General features: G+C 46.1%; 1 protein-coding gene across 3 annotated transcripts in view; it reads right to left on the bottom strand.

Annotated features, from left to right (window-relative positions):
* The window catches only part of NALCN (sodium leak channel, non-selective), a 1296054-nt gene that overhangs the window by 309860 nt on the left and 962263 nt on the right, over window positions 1-23931 (bottom strand). For all 3 annotated transcript variants that reach the window (XM_063953246.1, XM_063953245.1, XM_063953244.1), the window contains one exon: window positions 14211-14347. In XM_063953246.1, coding sequence (XP_063809316.1) covers window positions 14211-14347 — 137 coding nt within the window. The remainder of the gene's footprint in view (window positions 1-14210; window positions 14348-23931) is intronic.

Raw genomic sequence — 23931 nt, forward strand, 5'->3', positions numbered from 1 at the left:
TTAAGTCTATGATTCACCTGACACGCAGGTAAAACTTTGAGGTTAATGTCAGGCTTCATTGGGGTGGTTAAGGGGCAGAATAGTCAAAGGCTGCAACTAATAAAGACTCAGCATCAGGTACCATTAAATACAGCATCCCCAGCATGAGAAAACAGGAAACAGACTGATTGACTGCGCTGGAACTAGTTATGATCCTGAATTATTGTCTGCTCTTTTTGATGTATCACAGAAGGCTTCTTGTTAACATAAAATCATTTATTTCACAATTATCCACATATAAAACATAAATATAATATAATATGCCTTAGATATATGCTACTCAGCGTCAAATGATTATTACAACAGCCTACATTTTAATAGGGCACACTGTATCAAGTAGAGCAGATCACTGTTGTGTGGCAGCAACAGGAGAAGAACAGACTCAGCAGAAGAGATCTGTAACAGATAAGTTAGGCTATGGGATGGAGGAGGTATGGCCCTATGGGTATAGTTTATGGTAGATAATTCTAAGTATAAGGGTGGTAAGGGATTAATAAGGTTAATTAGAATTAAGATTTTTTTTAATGAAACTGAGGGATTTAATGAGACTAAGCGCCTTGAGTCCTGTTTGGAGAAAGAGCGCTCTATAAATAAAATTATTACTATTATTATTATTATTATTATTATTAAATTAGAAGTTTAAAGCTGTCTGCATTATATGGTGGTCACTAATGCTGTCTGAATCATATGACGATCAATAATTTTGTGTGCAGTATATGGTGGACATTAATTCTGTATATGGCAGTCACTAATGGGGTGTGTAGTATATGGTGGTCACTAATGCTGTCTGTAGTATAAGGTGATCACTAGTGCTGTCAGTAGTATATAATGGTCACTCATGCTGTCTGTAGTATATGGCAGTGACTAATGCTGTGTCTAGTGTATGGTGGTTACGAATACTGAGTATAGTATATTGTGGTCACTATTGCTGTGTAGTTTATGGTGGTCACTAATGTTGTTTGTAGCATATAGCAGTTACTAATGCTGTTTGTATTATATGGAAGTCACTAATACTGTCTGGAGTATATGGTATTCCATAATGCTATTTGTACTATATGGAGGTCACTAATTCTGTCTGTATTATATGGCGGTCACTAATGCTGTGTGTAGTACTGTATATGATGGTCATTAATGATGAGCATAGCAAGGGACTCTTAGAACTCGCCCTGCTGCCAGCATTCTGGCGGGCGGGATGCCACTGTCGGGATCTTGACAGCCGGCATCCCGCCCGCCGGTAAATAGTATGTAACCCCATTATACAAATGCCACATTATTCTGCACAGGGCTATGGTGTATTTTCTACAGTGCATTGATGTTATTAACCTAGTACATTATCATGCATGCACTATAAGTAGATGGGTCCACCGTTATCTTGACTAGTTTTCTGTGCCTAGTCACAACATGATTTACTAGCATAAACCCTTCATCTATTGTTCTCAACTGCAATACAATACAGAGAACAATACATCAGGGGATTAAGTCATTACAGCAGGGGATTAAGGGGTATATGCAATTGCGGTCGAATTTCCGGCTGCAATTCGACCGTTTTTGGATTCGACAATCGAATCCCGGCCGCCGGGACCCAAATTTGACATATTCAATAAAAAACGGATTCGACAGTCCCGCTGTCGAAAAACGGACCAATTGACGATAGTGTGCGTCCTGGATTCGACTTCACGGATGGCACAAAAGTGTTAAAAAAAAAACCTGAAAAAAATTGCATGGGGTCCCCCCTCCTAAGCATAACCAGCCTCGGGCTCTTTTAGCTGGTCCTGGTTGTAAAAATACGGGGGGAAAAATGACATGGGATCCCCCGTATTTTAACAACCAGCACCGGGCTCTGCGTCCGGTCCTGGTGCCAAAAATACGGGGGACAAAACACGTAGGGGTCCCCCGTAATTTTATCACCAGCACCGGGCTCCACTAGTCAGAGAGATTATGCACAGCCGGGGTACACTTTTATATCGGTCCCTGCGGCCCTGGCATTAAATCACTAACTAGTCACCCCTGGCCAGGGTACCCTGGAGGAGTGGGGACCCCTTAAATCAAGGGGTCCCCCCCTTCAGCCATCCAAGGGCCAGGGTTGAAGCCCGAGGCTGTCCCCCACATCCAAGGTCGGCGAATGGGGGGCTGATAGCCATGTGTCAGAAAAAAAGAATATTGTTTTCTGTAGCAGAACTACAAGCCGCAGCAAGCCTCCCCCGCAAGCTGGTACTTGGAGAACCACAAGTACCAGCATGCAGGGGAAAAATGGGCCCGCTGGTACCTGTAGTTCTACTACAAAAAAATACCCAAATAAAAACAGTACACACACACCGTGACAGTATAACTTTATTACATACATGCACACCGACATACACACATACTTACCTATGTTGACACAAAGTGTCAGTCCCCTTGTCCACATAGAATCCACGATCTGTCCTCTTCTTAGTTTGTAATCCACGTACTTGGCAAAATAAAAAAATGGAAACCACGGACCACGCACTGAAAGGGGTCCCATGTTTACACATGGGACCCCTTTCCCCGACTGCCGGGACCCCCTGTGACTGCTGTCAAAGAGGGTCCCTTCAGCCAATCAGGGAGCGCCACGTCGTGGCACTCTCCTTATTGGCTGTGCGCGTCTGAGCTGTCAGGCGGCGCACTCGAGATACACTGTAGCAATTAGGCGCTCCATTGTATCCAATGGTGGGAACTTTGCGGTCAGCGGATGACCGCGAGTAACCTCAACCGCTGACCGCAAAGTTCCCACCACTGGATAAAATGGAGCGCCTATGTGCTACAGTGTATCTCGAGTGTGCCGCCTGACAGCTCAGACGTGCACAGCCAATCAGAAGAGTGCCACGACGTGGCGCTCATTGATTGGCTGAAGGGACCCTCTTTGACAGCAGTCACGGGGGGTCCCGGCAGTCGGGGAAAGGGGTCCCATGTGTAAACATGGGACCCCTTTCAGTGCGTGGTCCGTGGTTTCCATTTTTTATTTTGCCAAGTACATGGATTACAAACTAAGAAGAGGTCAGATCTACCCCGGATTGTTGTGAGTATAATTTTATTTACAGGTACCCCGTGGATTCTACGTGGACAAGGGGACCGACACTTCGTGTCAACATAGGTAAGTATGTGGTATGTCGGTGTGCATGTATTTAATAAAGTTATACTGTCACGGTGTGTGTGTACTGTTTTTATTTGGGTATTTTTTTTGTAGTAGAACTACAGGTACCAGCAGGCCCATTTCCCCCCGCATGCTGGTACTTGTGGTTCTCCAAGTACCAGCTTGCGGGGAGGCTTGCTGGGACTTGTAGTTCTGCTACAAAAAACAATATTCTTTTTTTCTGACACATGGCTATCAGCCCCCCATCCGCAGCCCTTGGATGGGGGGGACATCCTCTAGGATACCCCGGCCAGGGGTGACTAGTTAGTGATTTAATGCCAGGGCCGCAGGGACCAATATAAAAGTGTCCCCCGGCTGTGGCATTATCTCTCCGACTAGTGGAGCCCGGTGCTGGTGTCAAAAATACAGGGGACCCCTACGTGTTTTGTCCCCCATATTTTTGGCACCAGGACCGGACGCAGAGCCCGGTGCTGGTTGTTAAAATACGGGGGAACCCATGTCATTTTCCCCCCCGTATTTTTACAACCAGGACCGGCTCAAAGAGCCCGAGGCTGGTTATGCTTAGGAGGGGGGACTCCACGCATTTTTTTTCAGGATTTTTAACCCATTCCCACCCCTTCCCACTGAAAAACATGCTCTGATCTCTCCATATTATTTTAGTCAGTTAAAAAAAATATATTCTTTTAAAAAATATATTAAATAATACTTGTGGCTCCTAAATAGACAAACCAAGTAGATAATCCCTTCTAATATAAATAGATATGCTATTAGCAATCAAAAAACACACAAAAAAAACATGTTTTAAAAAAAATAAAATAAGAATTTACTTACCGATAATTCTATTTCTCATAGTCCGTAGTGGATGCTGGGGACTCCGAAAGGACCATGGGGAATAGCGGCTCCGCAGGAGACTGGGCACAAAACGAAAAAGCTTTAGGACTACCTGGTGTGCACTGGCTCCTCCCCCTATGACCCTCCTCCAAGCCTCAGTTAGGATACTGTGCCCGGACGAGCGTACACAATAAGGAAGGATTTTGAATCCCGGGTAAGACTCATACCAGCCACACCAATCACACCGTACAACTTGTGATCTGAACCCAGTTAACAGCATGATAACAGAAGGAGCCTCTGAAAAGATGGCTCACAACAACAATAACCCGATTTTTGTAACAATAACTATGTACAAGTAATGCAGACAATCCGCACTTGGGATGGGCGCCCAGCATCCACTACGGACTATGAGAAATAGAATTATCGGTAAGTAAATTCTTATTTTCTCTAACGTCCTAGTGGATGCTGGGGACTCCGAAAGGACCATGGGGATTATACCAAAGCTCCCAAACGGGCGGTAGAGTGCGGATGACTCTGCAGCACCGAATGAGAGAACTCCAGGTCCTCCTCAGCCAGGGTATCAAATTTGTAGAATTTAGCAAACGTGTTTGCCCCTGACCAAGTAGCTGCTCGGCAAAGTTGTAAAGCCGAGACCCCTCGGGCAGCCGCCCAAGATGAGCACACTTTCCGTGTGGAATGGGCTTTTACAGATTTTGGCTGTGGCAGGCCTGCCACAGAATGTGCAAGCTGAATTGTACTACAAATCCAACGAGCAATCGTCTTCTTAGAAGCAGGAGCACCCAGCTTGTTGGGTGCATACAGGATAAACAGCGAATCAGATTTTCTGACTCCAGCCGTCCTGGAAACATATATTTTCAGGGCCCTGACTACGTCCAGCAACTTGGAATCCTCCAAGTCCCTAGTAGCCGCAGGCACCACAATAGGCTGGTTTAAGTGAAAAGCTGAAACCACCTTAGGGAGAAATTGAGGACGAGTCCTCAATTCTGCCCTGTCCGTATGAAAAATTAGGTAAGGGCTTTTATAGGATAAAGCCGCCAATTCTGAGACACGCCTGGCTGAAGCCAGGGCTAACAGCATTACCACTTTCCATGTGAGATATTTTAAGTCCACAGTGGTGAGTGGTTCAAACCAATGTGATTTTAGGAATCCCAAAACTACCTTGAGATCCCAAGGTGCCACTGGAGGCACAAAAGGAGGCTGTATATGCAGTACTCCCTTGACAAACGTCTGAACTTCAGGAACAGAAGCCAGTTCTTTTTGGAAGAATATTGACAGGGCCGAAATTTGAACCTTAATGGACCCCAATTTGAGGCCCATAGACAGTCCTGTTTGCAGGAAATGCAGGAAACGACCCAGTTGAAATTCCTCTGTAGGGGCCTTCCTGGCCTCGCACCACGCAACATATTTACGCCAAATACGGTGATAATGTTGTACGGTTACATCCTTCCTGGCTTTGATCAGGGTAGGGATGACTTCATCCGGAATGCCTTTTTCCTTCAGGATCCGGCGTTCAACCGCCATGCCGTCAAACGCAGCCGCGGTAAGTCTTGGAACAGACATGGTCCCTGCTGGAGCAGGTCCTTTCTTAGAGGTAGAGGCCACGGGTCTTCCGTGAGCATCTCTTGAATTTCCGGGTACCAAGTCCTTCTTGGCCAATCCGGAGCCACGAGTATAGTCTTTACTCCTCTCCTTCTTATGATTCTCAGTACTTTTGGTATGAGAGGAAGAGGAGGGAACACATACACTGACTGGTACACCCACGGTGTTACCAGAGCGTCCACAGCTATTGCCTGAGGGTCCCTTGACCTGGCGCAATATCTGTCCAGTTTTTTGTTGAGGCGAAACGCCATCATGTCCACCTTTGGTTTTTCCCAACGGTTCACAATCATGTGGAAGACTTCTGGGTGAAGTCCCCACTCCCCCGGGTGAAGATCGTGTCTGCTGAGGAAGTCTGCTTCCCAGTTGTCCACTCCCGGAATGAACACTGCTGACAGTGCTATCACATGATTCTCCGCCCAGCGAAGAATCCTTGCCACTTCCATCATTGCCCTCCTGCTTCTTGTGCCGCCCTGTCTGTTTACGTGGGCGACTGCCGTGATGTTGTCCGACTGGATCAACACCGGCTGACCCTGAAGCAGAGGTCTTGCCTGACTTAGGGCATTGTAAATGGCCCTTAGTTCCAGGATATTTATGTGAAGTGACGTTTCCATGCTTGACCACAAGCCCTGGAAATTTTTTCCCTGTGTGACTGCTCCCCAGCCTCTCAGGCTGGCATCCGTGGTCACCAGGACCCAATCCTGAATGCCGAATCTGCGGCCCTCTAGGAGATGAGCACTCTGTAACCACCACAGGAGAGACACCCTTGTCCTTGGAGACAGGGTTATCCGCTGATGCATTTGAAGATGCGATCCGGACCATTTGTCCAGCAGATCCCACTGGAAAGTTCTTGCGTGGAATCTGCCGAATGGAATCGCTTCGTAAGAAGCCACCATCTTTCCCAGGACCCTTGTGCATTGATGTACTGACACTTGGCCTGGTCTTAGGAGGTTCCTGACTAGGTCGGATAACTCCTTGGCCTTCTCCTCCGGGAGAAACACCTTTTTCTGTACTGTGTCCAGAATCATCCCTAGGAACAGCAGACGTGTCGTCGGAATCAGCTGCGATTTTGGAATATTTAGAATCCATCCGTGCTGTCGTAGTACTACTTGAGATAGTGCTACTCCGACCTCTAACTGTTCTCTGGACCTTGCCCTTATCAGGAGATCGTCCAAGTAAGGGATAATTAAGACGCCTTTTCTTCGAAGAAGAATCATCATTTCGGCCATTACCTTGGTAAAGACCCGGGGTGCCGTGGACAATCCAAACGGCAGCGTCTGAAACTGATAGTGACAGTTCTGTACCACAAACCTGAGGTACCCTTGGTGAGAAGGGCAAATTGGGACATGGAGGTAGGCATCCTTGATGTCCAGAGACACCATATAGTCCCCTTCTTCCAGGTTCGCTATCACTGCTCTGAGTGACTCCATCTTGAACTTGAACCTTTTTATGTAAGTGTTCAAGGATTTCAGATTTAAAATGGGTCTCACCGAGCCGTCCGGCTTCGGTACCACAAACAGCGTGGAATAATACCCCTTTCCCTGTTGTAGGAGGGGTACCTTGATTATCACCTGCTGGGAATACAGCTTGTGAATGGCTTCCAATACCGCCTCCCTGTCGGGGGGAGACGTTGGTAAAGCAGACTTCAGGAACCGGCGAGGGGGAGACGTCTCGAATTCCAATTTGTACCCCTGAGATACTACCTGCAGGATCCAGGGGTCCACTTGCGAGTGAGCCCACTGCGCGCTGAAATTCTTGAGACGGGCCCCCACCGTGCCTGAGTCCGCTTGTAAGGCCCCAGCGTCATGCTGAGGACTTGGCAGAAGCGGGGGAGGGCTTCTGTTCGTGGGAAGAGGCTGTCTGCTGCAGTCTTTTTCCCCTTCCTCTGCCCCGGGGCAGATATGAGTGGTCTTTTGCCCGCTTGCCCTTATGGGGACGAAAGGACTGAGCCTGAAAAGATGGTATCTTTTTCTGCTGCGAGGTGACTTGGGGTAAAAAGGTGGATTTTCCAGCCGTTGCCGTGGCCACCAGGTCCGATAGACCGACCCCAAATAACTCCTCCCCTTTATACGGCAATACTTCCATATGCCGTTTGGAATCCGCATCCCCTGACCACTGTCGCGTCCATAATCCTCTTCTGGCAGAAATGGACATCGCACTTACTCTTGATGCCAGAGTGCAAATATCCCTCTGTGCATCTCGCATATATAGAAATGCATCCTTTAAATGCTCTATAGTCAATAATATATTGTCCCTGTCCAGGGTATCAATATTTTCAGTCAGGGAATCCGACCAAGCCACCCCAGCACTGCACATCCAGGCTGAGGCGATTGCTGGTCGCAGTATAATACCAGTATGTGTGTATATACTTTTAAGGATATTTTCCAGCTTCCTATCAGCTGGTTCCTTGAGGGCGGCCGTATCAGGGGACGGTAACGCCACTTGTTTTGATAAGCGTGTGAGCGCCTTATCTACGCTAGGGGGTGTTTCCCAACGCGCCCTAACCTCTGGCGGGAAAGGGTATAATGCCAATAACTTTTTAGAAATTAGCAGTTTTTTATCGGGGGAAACCCACGCTTCATCACACACCTCATTTAATTCATCTGATTCGGGAAAAACTACGGGTAGTTTTTTCACACCCCACATAATACCCTTTTTTGTGGTACTTGTAGTATCAGAAATGTTCAAAACCTCCTTCATTGCCGTGATCATGTAACGTGTGGCCCTACTGGAAAATACGTTTGTTTCCTCACCGTCGACACTGGAGTCAGTGTCCGTGTCTGTGTCTGTATCGACCTGAGGTAACGGGCGTTTTAGAGCCCTTGACGGTGTTTGAGACGCCTGTACAGGTATTAACTGATTTGCCGGCTGTCTCATGTCGTCAACAGTCTTTTGTAAAGTGCTGACACTATCACGTAATTCTTTCCATAAGACCATCCAGTCAGGTGTCGACTCCCTAGGGGGTGACATGACTAACACAGGCAATTGCTCCGCCTCCACACCATTTTCCTCCTCATACATGTCGACACAACGTACCGACACACAGCACACACACAGGGAATGCTCTGATAGAGGACAGGACCCCACTAGCCCTTTGGGGAGACAGAGGGAGAGTTTGCCAGCACACACCAGAGCGCTATATATATATACAGGGATAACCTTATATAAGTGTTTTTCCCTAATATAGCTTTATATGCCAATTTAGTGCCCCCCCTCTCTTGTTTTACCCTGTTTCTGTAGTGCAGGACTGCAGGGGAGAGTCAGGGAGCCTTCCTCCAACAGAGCTGTGAGGAAAAAATGGCGCCAGTGTGCTGAGGAGATAGGCTCCACCCCTTTTTCGGCGGCCTTTCTCCCGCTTTTTTATGTAAAAATAGGCAGGGGTTAAATACATCCATATAGCCCAGGAGCTATATGTGATGTATTTTTTGCCAAAAAAGGTGATTTTATTGCGTCTCAGGGCGCCCCCCCCCAGCGCCCTGCACCCTCAGTGACCGGAGTGTGAAGTGTGCTGAGAGCAATGGCGCACAGCTGCGGTGCTGTGCGCTACCTTAGTGAAGACAGGACGTCTTCTGCCGCCGATTTTCCGGACCTCTTCAGTCTTCTGGCTCTGTAAGGGGGACGGCGGCGCGGCTCCGGGACCCATCCATGGCTGGGCCTGTGATCGTCCCTCTGGAGCTAATGTCCAGTAGCCTAAGAAGCCCAATCCACTCTGCACGCAGGTGAGTTCGCTTCTTCTCCCCTTAGTCCCTCGATGCAGTGAGCCTGTTGCCAGCAGGTCTCACTGAAAATAAAAAAACCTATTTAAACTTTTACTCTAAGCAGCTCAGGAGAGCCACCTAGATTGCACCCTTCTCGTTCGGGCACAAAATCTTAACTGAGGCTTGGAGGAGGGTCATAGGGGGAGGAGCCAGTGCACACCAGGTAGTCCTAAAGCTTTTTACTTTTGTGCCCAGTCTCCTGCGGAGCCGCTATTCCCCATGGTCCTTTCGGAGTCCCCAGCATCCACTAGGACGTTAGAGAAATATTAGATCACGACAGCAAAATGAGGCGGACTGAAATTGACGAAATGACTGTCGAAAAGCACTGTTGTCGAATCGACATTCTTCAATTGAATATACTTTTGTCGAAAAGCCGCATTTTTACCATTGCAGACATGTCGAATTTGAAAAATGTCGAATTGCAAGAAGTCGAATCTGAAACGGCAGTTTTTTTTACGAAAAGTACTGTATTGCATTGTCGAATCCAATTCGACAGGTTTTTTTTTGTCGAAAATGCCCCGTTTTTCGACATTTGCGGCAATTCGACCGCAATTGCATATGGCCCTTTGTCCGACTGGCCAGTCTCAGTTAATCCTATTAAAAGTCAAGATAAATGTGGACTCATCTGTATATATATATTTATAAAGGAGCCCAGACCACGCACTCTCTAATGGTTAGCCAAACCTCTATGGGGCCCCTAGTACTGTATTACCCCGTTGGGACCTTCATGCCCCAGACCGACGCTGTATGTATGTATGTTTGTATGTATGTATGTATTTATGTATTTATGTATGTATGTGGCCTTGAAACTCTATGTCAGTGGTAGGAAGGAGTATATGGAGAAGGACTAAAAATCTAACCCTTTACAATTATGCTTTAGAAAAATATGCATTGCTGTAGCAATGTAAATGACCTCCAATGTCCAAGTTTTTAAAAAATGATTCAGTAATTATTGTTAGTAGTGATTTACTTAATCTAAGAGCACAATTATCAGTGTTCTGATTGCAATACATAAAGTATAAAGTACATAAACTGATTAACAAAAATATCTAAAAAAAAGTGTCATTCCATTATTATGGACATTTTTAAGTGTTTTATTGTTTATTTCTTAAAGCAGGAGTTGATTAAAGCTTCAAATGCCAACAGCATGTGGGAGAGGGTTAAATGTAATATCAGCGTGTGGGTGAGCGGAAAAATTATCCTGACTCCTGCAATAAATCATGTACAAAATAAGATAGAGTTCCTGATCCATAATTGACTCTTCTTATGAAAGATAATGATGTTACACTGTTTTTCAACTTTGTAGTTACTGCATCATCATGTACTACCCCACCAATCCTTTGAATCACAGGTTATGTAAATGTTAATAGGAAGACAATATCATATGTGAGATTACTAAAATAGAAAATCTGACAGCATGACGTACTTCTATTGAGTTGTTATTAAAGTTACATTCAGATTATATCTAAATTAAAAGCATATTTAGTCCTTGTAAACATAGCAAGTTGATTTTACATTAAAGGGTTTAATGCTTTAATGTAATAATAACATCAAAGGGGGTTGTTCTTGGAAGGGAGCAAGAAAATAGGAAGTTAACCTCTTTTTTGGGGGCACTCTAAATGTTGTATGTACTGTAGTTAAAATGTAATGGGTATATTTTAAAATTGGTGTCTCCCTTTGTTGTCTGTTTCCGATAACAGGTCTCTACTGTCTTTCTTAAGGGAATCAAAAAAAAAAAAATATGATAGCAACTGTATTGTATATTTTCGGTAATATTTAATATTTTCTATGATCTTTTTTTATTCTCTTGAGTAAGACAGTAGAGACCTGTTATCGGAAACAGACAACAAAGGGAGACACACATTTTAATATATACATAATAAAGGTTACATTTGAACTACATACAACATTTAGAAGAGTGTCCCCCAAAAAAGAGGTTAACTTCCTATTTTCTTGCACCCTTGCAAGAACAACCCCCTATGACAGATTCTCAAACGCAGTCCTCAAGGCACCCCAACGGTCCAAGTTTTAACTATATCCATAGCTCAGCACAGATCAAATTGACTGATGGGCAATCATGGATATACTTAAAATCTGGATCATTGGGGTGCCTTGAGGTCCGCATTTGAGAATCTCTGCCCTATGATATAACGGTAATTTTTCCTCAGGGGAGCAAATTTATTTACTTATTTACTTAATTACTTATTTCTCAAAGTGATGCAGCTTCACCCCTACAAACCTTTATGTAATAATAATATGTCCACCCCTCGTTTACAGACATTTATCTGTTAATATTAGCCACTATGGAAATGTACTTAATAGCTGTGTCCCAGCAATAATGTGCTATCACAGTATATCACATTTTAAAAGACAGTATGTGACAGGGGAACCTGGGAGGAAACAGAAACAAGGAACCCCATTAACTGCTATAATTATTTATTATTATAGCCAGGGCATTCTAACAAAAATCCACAGTTTTCAGCAGTAGCAAATAAATCTGGAATGCAGCTATAAGGTAAGGAAATCTAATAAAATAATACAGTTACATCTATTAAAAGATTATTAATGTTATTTATAAAATGAAGATGGGATAGGTTGTGAATTTTTTTATGAAAAAGTGCAGTATCTTCACAGAATCTATAAAAACATATTCATGTTTTTCATGTTTACTATGCATATGTGTGAAAAACCATAACTTGTTTAGAGGACGTAGTGTTACATGCTTCAGAAGAGAGAAATCCTAGTTAAATGCTTAATATTGTCCCCATTTTTGAAACCAAAGGTAGCCCATATGGGGGCCACTAAACTGTGAAATCTAACCAGTGGCGGATCTTGCCACGGGCAAGCAGGACTTTTGTCCCGGGGTTCCGCCTTTCGGAGGGCGCCGGCGCCATCCGGAGGGCGCCGCACCATGACAAGATCCGCCACTGTGCAGAGTGCCCCCCAGCAGTGCCCCCGCGCTGTGCCTCCCCCCGCTGTGAGAAGGGAACCAGACGCTACGCGTCTAGTTTCCCTTCATGGCGCTGGTCCCCCCCCCCGCTGTGAAGGGAATCAGACGCTAAGCGTCTAGTTTCCCTTCATGGAGAGGACCTTTGCTGTGCGGTGCGCGATGACGTCATCGCGCACTGCACAGCATTGTAGCACAGACGCTAGGGGTCATAATTGACCTCTAGTGCCTATGCTGTGCTATGGGGGAGACGTCATGACTGACGTCTCTCCCATAGATCCGAGGAGAAGAGCGGCGCCGGGGGGAGGTCTGCAGGTCTGGAATCAGGAGCGGGGTATAGTAAGTATACTTTTTTTTTTTTTTTTTAATTTGCTTTCAGCGGCGCTACAAATAGGGGCGTGACTGACCACGCACCCGCATTAAGCCACACCCCTAACTTTTGCCCGGGGCGCCACAAGGGCAAGAACCGGCCCTGAATCTAACAAACTCTGGCAGCAAATGCATCTTTAGATGTGTTAGCCTACAGTATGGGCTGCATTATGCAAAATCTTCCAGGAGAGGGAACCAAAGAATCCCTCCCTGTCACTTTCTGCTACAATATGCACAGTCTAATGACCATACATGTTCAGCAGCAAGGCCAGGGTCTAGTACCAGAAATGAAGTGATTGCATGAGCAATGACGTTACTTCTTACACATTGCAGGGATGGGCTACTATCAGAGTCCCCTTTCCTTTATATGATTTTTGGTAAATGCAGGCGATATTTAATTTCTTATTGTTGTGATACACAATACATATAAGAAAGATATACAACAAAAATACACAAACTTTAACATGCATAATGCTACTTAATAATAATCACATTTGCATAATCATTCTTTTCATAAAAATTAAATCTATATTGTGTTTCTATGAAAAAAGTATTATGGGGACTGGAACATCAGATGAAATTTGTTTCATACTTTCACTAATGGAGAATGATGATATTCTTTATGGATTGCACAGGTTGCTTATATTCAGGGGCGTCTTAAGCGAGGAGGGGGCCCGTGTGCAGACTCCGGGTGATCCCCCTCCTCTCCATGGCGCTGTAGGCTCCGACACTGCGCCGGAGCCTACCGCGCATGAGCAGGTCTCTGGAAACAAGGCGCCCGCCATGTTCTGGAGACAAACTTTAAAGTGCGCATGCGCGGCGGCCATTTTGGAGTCGATTTTGTGCTGGACGGAGGCGGCTGCAGCGCTCCACGCTGGACTCCGGAGAGGTAAGTATAATATATGGGTGCAATGTGTGCAGTGTGGGGCCCCCCCTGGACCCAGGGGCCCGTGTGCACCGCACACATTGCACCCTTTATAGAAACGCCAATGCTTATATTTACCCAGTGGCGTATCTATAAAGGGTGCAGAGTGTGAGGTGCACACGGACACTTGGGTCCAGGGGGGCCCACAACTCACACCTTGGCCTGCACCCATTTCAATGGGAAAATGGTATGGCAGACATTTTCTCTGCGTTTTGAGCATGTTCAGTAAGAAAATCACCAACAAAATGGGCGCTGCACAATTTCCCTGGAGACCTGCGCATGTGCACTGGTACAGCGCTAGGGTCTCCCAGTGACCCTAGTTCTCAGAGTCCCACTGCTGTGCTGGCTATAGAGGAGGGGGATTAGATAAAGACTGCACACTGGCACCCTCCTCTCTTAATATGCCAATGTCTTCACCCCTTGCACCCCAACAGTACTGCAGGAAGTCAGTTTGACTAGCAACCTAAACATATGTGGCTGATATTAGCAAGATATGTATTACTACGCAGGTGTCACATTTAGTGTAGGTGATATGCTGTGATGCAGACTGGGTGGTAATTATATGAAAAATCCACTGCAGAAATGCAGAAATAGCAATTAAAACAAAATTACCTTATTTTAGGAACTGTGAAATCGGAAGGAAGTTTGGAGATCTTCACCATCTGAGGTCTGTTGGGGAATTTTTCAAAGATACGGAGGCGTAATGGCAATTTCTCTTTGGTGTCAGCATTTGCTTCACTTTGCTTCAACTGAACAAAAGCATGTAGAGAAAAAATATTGAAGCACTGATTGCAAGAAACAGAAGATGGCAGCAAAGTAACATTGCTTCAGTCGCTGAAGAAAAGACATTATGGTTATTACTGTACATGTTATATGTGTACACTAGCGCACGTATATAAGGCCATTTCTGAGAAAATATTCTGTATCTCTAATCACAATTGGTATACTGCAAGTTGCTGTGTGTGTATATTATAGTGTGTGTTGCTTATGTAAAAACATTAAAATGACTGAAACATATATAATTTGAAGAGAATATATCATTGTATGGGCAAGTGCATCAAATATCCCCCCAATAACAGACTAAGGGGCAGATTTAACAACAAGTGATATTTTTTAGCACTCGTTACGAATGATAAAAGGTACTCCAGCCAATCAGTTCCTAACTATCATGTGTTTAAAAAATGATATATAGTAGCTGATTGGCTGGTGCACCATTTATCATTCATAACAAGCGATAACAAGAATATCTATCCTTGTTAAATCTGCCCCTAATGGGCCTATTAATAAATGAGAGAAGAGCCCTAGATCCTGTTTATCAAGCATTGTAGCCTGTGGTGGCCATTACTGGGACTCTCAAATTAAGGCTTCCCCATGCCAAACATATTTACCAAGGACAGGCTATCCTTTTACGCTTTTGTTGTCTCAGGATGGTGATAAACAAGCATTAATGGGTCAATTCATGAAGCAGTGAAACGGGTGGAGAAGTGAGCCAGTGGAGAAGTTGCCCATGGCAACTAATCAGCATTCAAGTAACATTTATAATTTGCATACTATACATTTGTATGAAGCACCTGATTGGTTGCCATGGGCAACTTCTCCACAGGCTCACTTCTCTATCCTTATCACTGCTTCATGAATAGACCGCTAATTGCTTTATTGTTAAAAGATATTTGATTTAAAAAATATACATATATTTTTAAATTTTTGTTTAGAATTCTTACTGCTGCAGGCCAGAATTGCTCAGCTGCCCTTTCACTTTTTTATTTTTTATAAATAGGCCCAAAAATACTACTGTCACCACAAAAGAAAATGTATGGCAATGTCTAACACTGCATAAATATATGTACCTTCTAGGATTGTGAAAATATAAATATAAATCTTCAGTTATTGCTGAAAATTTCACTCATGCTGCGCTGATAGGATTCCCTGACTTTCTGTTTTTTCTCTCAAAATGATGTAAAAGGTTTTTTTTGCTAAAGGACAGGCTTGTCCTCTATGATGCAGTCAGCAGGCCCCTCAGTCTCCACATAATTTCATCCTCCAGGGACAGCAACAAGGAGGGTCCAGTGCCTGCACCTCTGTAGAAATCATCAGTGTGCAGGCATGAAGAGGAGTGCTATCTCCTCATCACCTGGAGGCACATGGCGTCATGATGTTGCGCCGCTGGAGGGCAGCAGAGCAGATGATCGCAGTGAGAAGATGAGCAGCGCTGCAGGCAGAAGCCCAAGAAGCAGGGTGCAGAATGTCCAGAGGCAATGGAGACGCCTGCCTCTGGGCTACAAGCCCTAAAGGGGCACCAACATGCACAGCAGCACCTGTGTGGTTCACAGCAGGATCCAAGTGTGACAGCTGCTCTTCCAACTGAACTCTGTGGCATACAACCTGTGCCGCAGTAAACGATTGTGCACCTGCCGCTAGTGCTGGACTGCGAAATGGGAGCCAGCGGTGAACACTGATTCTGCATGCTGCAGACCGCTGAATCTCATGAGTCTGACCATGACCCACCGGCGAGCTCCAGTCCCTATAGTCCGACTGAGAGTGCTATTTATATAATTCTGCTAATCGTGTGTTTATATATATATATATATATATATACACATACACACGCACATTCAAACACCATATTTGTTTTCCTTTTTTTAAGGAGGGGGGGTACCACAGTCCATCTTTCCTCCGGGTGACTGGGATGAACTGCCAAGAAGGTATGTTTGGGGTATGCTGATGAGGGGTGATCCAGAGGGAACTGGAGTGATACAAGGGGAAGCTGGAATTATGGGGACGGGGACGTAGGGGGCAACTGGAGTGGCCTGGTGAGCTGAATTTACACGAGGCAGCTGTAGTGCCCCAGGGGGGAGCTTGAGTAACAAATTGGTGGTTGGAGTGGCATGGGGGAGCTGAAGTTTCATGGGGGAGGGACTGGAGCTGGAGTGACACGGGGTGGAGCGCTGGATTGACAACGAGGAGTTGGAGTCACACATGAGAAGGAACTGGAGTGGCTTCTTGGGGAAGCTGGAGAGTCAGAGAGATATGGGGGGGCTAAGGCCTGCTGTAGAAATGCAGGGGGAGTGGGGGTGAAATGAGTCTGCTGGAAAGTCACAATGGGGATAAGGCTTCTATATAGTTACAATGGTGATAAAGCAGGGGAAATGTTGAGGCTGCTGCTGTTACACGGGTGGAATGAGGCAACTGTATAAATACATGAGTCTATAAAGGCTACTGAATAGACAACGGGGAAGGATGTGGCTGTAAAGACATGGGGCAGAAGGTGACATGGGGCAGGGGTGACACAGTGAGCATAAGGCTGGAGTGACATGGGGGCTTGAGGCTGGGATGATACAGGGAGCACTTGACAGGAAATAACACAGGGGGAAGGAGGCAGGAGAGACACGGAGCTGGAGGCTGAAGTTGACACAGGGGACATGAGGCTTGAGTGACATGGGGTATGTGGCTGGGAAGATGCAGGGGACAGGAAGTGACATAGGGGGCACAAGGCTGGAGTGACACAGGGTACGAGGCTATAGGGAACACAGGGAACAGGAGGCTGGGGTGACACGAGGTATGAGGCTGGAGTGACACTGGGGCACGTGGCTGAAAAGACACGAGACAGGAGATTACAGAAGGCTGGAGTGACACATGATAGGGGGCAGGAGGTGACACAGGGGTAATGAGGCTGTAGTGACACAGGGGGCATGTGGCTGGAAACAAAACAAGGAGCACAAGGCTGGAAGTAACACAGAGGCAGGAGACTGGAGGGGACACTGGTAACACGCAGCTGGAGGGGACACAGGGAGCACAAGGTTACAGGGGACACAAGGGGTTGAATACCGACTGAAGACACTGTCTGCCCACGGAGGATACATTTTTTGCAGAGAAACCACCATATACAGTAGGTAAGATTTATATATATATATATATATATATATATATATATATATATATTTATTTATTTATTACACACAAAAAACATTACAGATTTTTTTTTTTTGTACGGGGATGGCAAATGGACTTTTTGCTCTACGTTCTGCCTCTGATAAACACAGTCTAGGCGGGATGCAGTAACTAGGGTAGTAGAGACTGAAGGCGCGTTGACATAAACTTACAGGATAATCGTAAGTATCGGGGGCCTATTCATAAAGCCTTTTTTCATAATATTATGTCATTTTCATTATATTATGCAATTTCATCATAATTATATGTATTGTTACTATGTACTAATTAGGGTGGCCAATCCCAGGATCGACGGGATCCCGCGATTTAGGCCTAAAATTGTCCGGGATTAACTCCTGGGATTGGAGATTCCAATCCCGGGTATTTCGGGATTAGAAAACTCCTTGTTTTTTCAGTGTCGGGCAGCGTTGAGCATTCTCAGGAGGCTCAGATGCTGCCTGGCTCCCTCCTCACAGCTCCCCCTGCACAGCATGACATGAAGTCAGAAATCACGCTGCACAGCCAGCCCCCTGTCACCCACCACATGAACGTCGCCGAACCCGGAAGAAGTGTGCGCAGCCAGCCGCCCATCACTCCCCGCAACCGGAGGAAGTGACCCACCCTCCTGCCCATGTGGTATGGTGAGTTATCTGGGGGGAGGAGGACACACAGGAAACAAACCAATCCCGAGATTGACCATTTTCCAATCCTGATACCCGGGATTGAAAAAATGGCCTGGGATTGGCCTCCCTAGTACAAATAGCCTAACGCATGAGATTTTACAGAAACCTTCCGCAAAAAGATAATGGCCCTCATTCCGAGTTGTTCGCTTGCAAGCTGCTTTTAGCAGCATTGCACACGCTAAGCCGCCGCCTACTGGGAGTGAATCTTAGCATAGTAAAATTGCGAACGAAAGATTAGCAGAATTGCGAATAGACACTTCTTAGCAATTTCTGAGTAGCTCCAGACTTACTTGGCAACTGCGATCAGTTCAGTCAGTTTCGTTCCTGGTTTGACGTCACAAACACTCCCAGCGTTCGCCCAGACACTCCCCCATTTCTTCAGACACTCCCGCGTTTTTCCCAGAAACGGCAGCGTTTTTTCACACACACCCATAAAACGGCCAGTTTCCGCCCAGAAACACCCACTTCCTGTCAATCACATTACGATCACCAGAACGAAGAAAAAACCTCGTAATGCCGTGAGTAAAATTCCTAACTGCACAGCAAATTTACTTGGCGCAGTCGCAGTGCGAACATTGCGCATGCGCAATTAGCGGAAAATCGCTGCGATGCGAAGAAAATTACCAAACGAACAACTCGGAATGACCACCAATAAGTGCTGCAGACCTCAATCCCCATTATTATCAATGGGGGCCACGGTCTGACCCTTATGTACTAAACTTTAAAAAGCCTAACTTTTCAGAGATTGGCCCAGTTAGTTTACATAATCCTCAAATGGTGTAAACCTCTTTTTGTCTATGGAAGCAGTCTCCTGTAGCCTCCATCTGACTCTGGAAATTGACACAGTGTCAGATACCTGGGAGGAGTCTTTCAAATAAATTAAAGACTCCTCCGATATGCCCGTGATGTAACTCGCAGGGACAGTGGTTCTTGCAACCGCTGCTTATAAGAGTTACATTGATACATTACATTAAATAAAAAACAGTCCATAAAGATGCCTATAAGCCAAAATGGAATTACAGTATAAGGGCTGAAAGATAAGGGCAGTATGGATGGTCATGGGTACATTCCCACCATGGCCCTAACTGTGTGGAGTTTGTATATTCTCCCCGTACTTGCGTGGGTTTCCTCCGGGTACTCCGGTTTCTTCCCACAATCCAAAAATATACTGGTAGTTTAATTGGCTCCTAACAAAATGAACCCTAGTGTGTGTGTGTGTGTGTGTGTGTGTGTGTACTGTACATGTGATAGGGAATCTAGATTGTAAGCTCCACTGGGGCAGGGACTAATGTGAATGGCCAAATATTCTCTGTAAAGCGCTGTGGAATATGTGTGCGCTATATAAATAACTAGTAATAAATACATTATAAATAAATAATGAGAGATGTGGGGATGACAGGTTATAATACTCCGCACCATAACGTTTGGACTAGGAGTCTTCCCATTTAGCAGAATTTTAATTCGGTATTTGTGAATAGTCCAAGGGGTTGGGGGTGGTCTGAGCAGTCAGCCAGGGAGGCCCCATGGGAGTTGTGCTGTGGGGCCCCCATAGGTATAGCTACGCAGTGGCATAAATAGGGGTCGCTTGGAGGGCTGTGGGGCGCCCTAGCCGCCACTGATTTCTGCTGGGAAGGACACGGAGGGCACAGCACACTACATTTAACAGACACGCCGCTGCCGCCGGAGACGCAGGAGGGACACACAGGAGAGGCGCGCACTGTGCCCTCCGTGTCCTCCTTAAAAAAATGCACAGCAGCGGGGGAGCCGGGGGGGTACATGGCACTGGGGGAGCATATTTGGCACGGGGGTGGGGGTATATTTGGCACTGGGGGAGCATATTTGGCACTGGGGGGCATATTTGGCCCTGGGGGTGTATATTTGGCACTGGGGGGCATATTTGGCACTGGGGGTATATGTGTACCTGGCACGGGGGGTGGGAGGCATATTTGGCACTGGGGGTATATGTGTACCTGGCACTGGGGGCATATGTGTACCTGGCACTGTGGGTGAATATCTGGCACTGGGAGCATATGTGGCACTGGGAGCACAGCCCTAGCAACAAGCATTACTCCCTGGTTACAAGTTCAACACCGAGCTCATGAAATCCCTGGCAACAAGCATTACCCCCTAGCATTGAGCATGACACCCAGTGCATGAAAACCCTGGCAACAAGCTTGAAACCCAGCACATGATACCTCTGGAAACAAGCATAACACCTACCGCATGAAACGAGCATGACACCCTAAGCATGAAAACCCCTGGCACCATGCATGGAACCAAGAGCATGAAACCCCTGGCAACGAGCATGACACCCTGAGCATGAAAACCCCTGGCACCATGCATGGAACCAAGAGCATGAAACCCCTGGCAATGAGCAGGTAATTTAAAAGTAATTAGAAGCCTTACTGTAGGACTTAATGTGTAATGGGCATTGCGGTGTGTGGCATAATGTATCACAGACATTGCGGTGTGTGTCATAATGTGTCACAGGCATTACGGTGTGTGGCATACTATATCACGGGCATTGTGGTATGTGGTATAATGTCTCAGGGGCATTGCAGTTTGTGGCATAATGTATAACGGGCATTGTGGTGTGTGGCATAGGGTATAATGGGCATTGCGGTGTGTGTCACAGGCATTACGGTGTGTGGTATACTATATCACGGGCATTGTGGTATGTGGTATAATGTCTCAGGGGCATTGCAGTTTGTGGCATAATGTATAACGGGCATTGCGGTGTGTGGCATAGGGTATAACGGGCATTGCGGTATGTGTCACAGGCATTACGGTGTGTGGTATACTATATCACGGGCATTGTGGTATGTGGTATAATGTCTCAGGGGCATTGCAGTGTGTGGCATAATGAATAACAGGCATTGTGGTGTGTGGCATAGGGTATAACGGGCATTGCGGTGTGTGTCACAGGCATTACGGTGTGTGGTATACTATATCACGGGCATTGTGGTATGTGGTATAATGTCTCAGGGTTATTGCAGTGTGTGGCATAATGTATCACGGACATTGCGGTGTGTGTCATAATGTGTCACAGGCATTGTATGTGCTATAATGTATCAGGGGCATTGCAGTGTGTAACAATGTATAACGGGCATTGCGATTCCTGTCATAATGTGTCACAGGCATTACAGTGTGTGGCATAATGTGTCGGGGGCATTATGGTGTGTGGCATATTGTGTCATGGGCATTATTGTGTGTGGCATAATGTCTGAGGGCCATTGCAGTATGTGGCATAATGTATACTGGGCATTACTATACAGAGGAAAAATTACAAATAATGTAAGGGGCATGAATCAGGATTATTATTTTTTCCCTGTGGTGGCCAACGTCTGGGCGTGCAGGTTGCAAAACTGGGGTATAAGGTAGTCTTTTCCTGCAATGCCACGCCCCTTTATGCAAAGACATGCCCATTTCAGCAAGGCCACCCCTCTTTTTGCGGAGTGCGCCGATTCATCCCTTCGCTAGTGCCAATTCAGTGTAGCTACGCCTCTGGTCAGGCCCATGAGAATTTGTAAAATTGCTGAACACACTATAGGACAGAATAGTCTGCTTCAGGACCTTGTTTCTATGAGACACATGACATGATGTGGTCCCTAAGGACAGGTTTAAAGAAGCATAAAATAGATTAAGGTCTTTAGTGTGCAAAGTAGATAGTTTTGAAACTGATGTTCAAGATGCAATTCCATATCCACAGAGGAAGCTAAGTATGCGGGGAATCTAAAAATAAGATTTTACTCACCGGTAAATCTATTTCTCGTAGTCCGTAGTGGATGCTGGGAACTCCGTAAGGACCATGGGGAATAGCGGCTCCGCAGGAGACTGGGCACAACTAAAAGAAAGCTTTTAGACTACCTGGTGTGCACTGGCTCCTCCCACTATGACCCTCCTCCAAGCCTCAGTTAGGATACTGTGCCCGGAAGAGCTGACACAATAAGGAAGGATTTTGAATCCCGGGTAAGACTCATACCAGCCACACCAATCACACCGTATAACTTGTGATACTATACCCAGTTAACAGTATGAAATATAACTGAGCCTCTCAACAGATGGCTCACCAATAACCCTTAGTTAGGCAATAACTACATACAAGTATTGCAGACAATCCGCACTTGGGATGGGCGCCCAGCATCCACTACGGACTACGAGAAATAGATTTACCGGTGAGTAAAATCTTATTTTCTCTGACGTCCTAGTGGATGCTGGGAACTCCGTAAGGACCATGGGGATTATACCAAAGCTCCTAAATGGGCGGGAGAGTGCGGATGACTCTGCAGCACCAAATGAGAGAACTCAAGGTCCTCCTCAGCCAGGGTATCAAATTTGTAGAATTTTGCAAACGTGTTTGCCCCTGACCAAGTTGCAGCTCGGCAAAGTTATAAAGCCGAGACCCCTCGGGCAGCCGCCCAAGATGAGCCCACTTTCCTCGTGGAATGGGCTTTTACTGATTTAGGATGCGGCAATCCAGCCGCAGAATGCTCCAGCTGAATTTTGCTACAAATTCAGCGAGCAATAGTCTGCTTAGAAGCAGGAGCACCTATTTTGTTGGGTGCCTACAGGATAAAAAGCGAGTCAGTTTTCCTGACTCCAGCCGTCCTGGAAATATACATTTTTAAGGCCCTGACTACGTCCAGTAACGTGGAATCTTCCAAGTCCCTAGTAGCCGCAGGCACTACAATAGGTTGGTTTAAGTGAAAAGCTGATACCACCTTAGGGAGAAACTGGGGACGAGTCCTCAATTCTGCCCTATCCATATGGAAAATCAGATAAGGGCTTTTACATGACAAAGCCGCCAATTCTGACACACGCCTGGCCGAAGCCAAGGCCAATAACATGACCACTTTCCACGTGAGATATTCAAATCCACAGTTTTAAGTGGCTCAAACCAATGTGATTTTAGGAAACTCAACACCACGTTGAGATCCCACGGTGCCACAGGAGGCACAAAAGGGGGCTGAATATGTAGCACTCCCTTTACAAATGTCTGAACTCCAGGCAGTGAAGCCAGTTCTTTCTGGAAGAAAATCGACAGAGCCGAAATCTGGACCTTAATGGAACCCAAGTTTAGGCCCATAGTCACTCCTGACTGTAGGAAGTGCAGAAAACGACCCAGCTGAAATTCCTCTGTTGGGGCCTTCCTGGCCTCACACCACGCAACATATTTTCGCCAAATACGGTGATAATGGTTTGCAGTTACTTCTTTCCTGGCTTTTATCAGCGTAGGAATGACTTCCTCCGGAATGCCTTTTTCCTTTAGGATCCGGAATTCAACCGCCATGCCGTCAAACGCAGCCGCGGTAAGTCTTGGAACAGACAGGGCCCCTGCTGTAGCAGATCCTGTCTGAGCGGTAGAGGCCATGGGTCCTCTGATATCATTTCTTGAAGTTCTGGGTACCAAGCTCTTCTTGGCCCATCCGGAACCACAAGTATCGTTCTTACTCCTCGTTTTCTTATTATTCTCAGTACCTTTGATATGAGAGGCAGAGGAGGGAATACATAAACCGACTGGTACACCCACGGTGTCACTAGAGCGTCCACAGCTATTGCCTGAGGGTCCCTTGACCTGGCGCAATATCTAGTTTTTTGTTTAGGCGGGACGCCATCATGTCCACCTGTGGCCTTTCCCAACGGTTTACCAACAGTTGGCAGACTTCTGGATGAAGTCCCCACTCTCCCGGGTGTAGGTCGTGTCTGCTGAGGAAGTCTGCTTC

Source organism: Pseudophryne corroboree, chromosome 2, assembly GCF_028390025.1.
Source record: "Pseudophryne corroboree isolate aPseCor3 chromosome 2, aPseCor3.hap2, whole genome shotgun sequence".
In the NCBI taxonomy this organism is placed as follows: Eukaryota; Metazoa; Chordata; class Amphibia; order Anura; family Myobatrachidae; genus Pseudophryne; species Pseudophryne corroboree.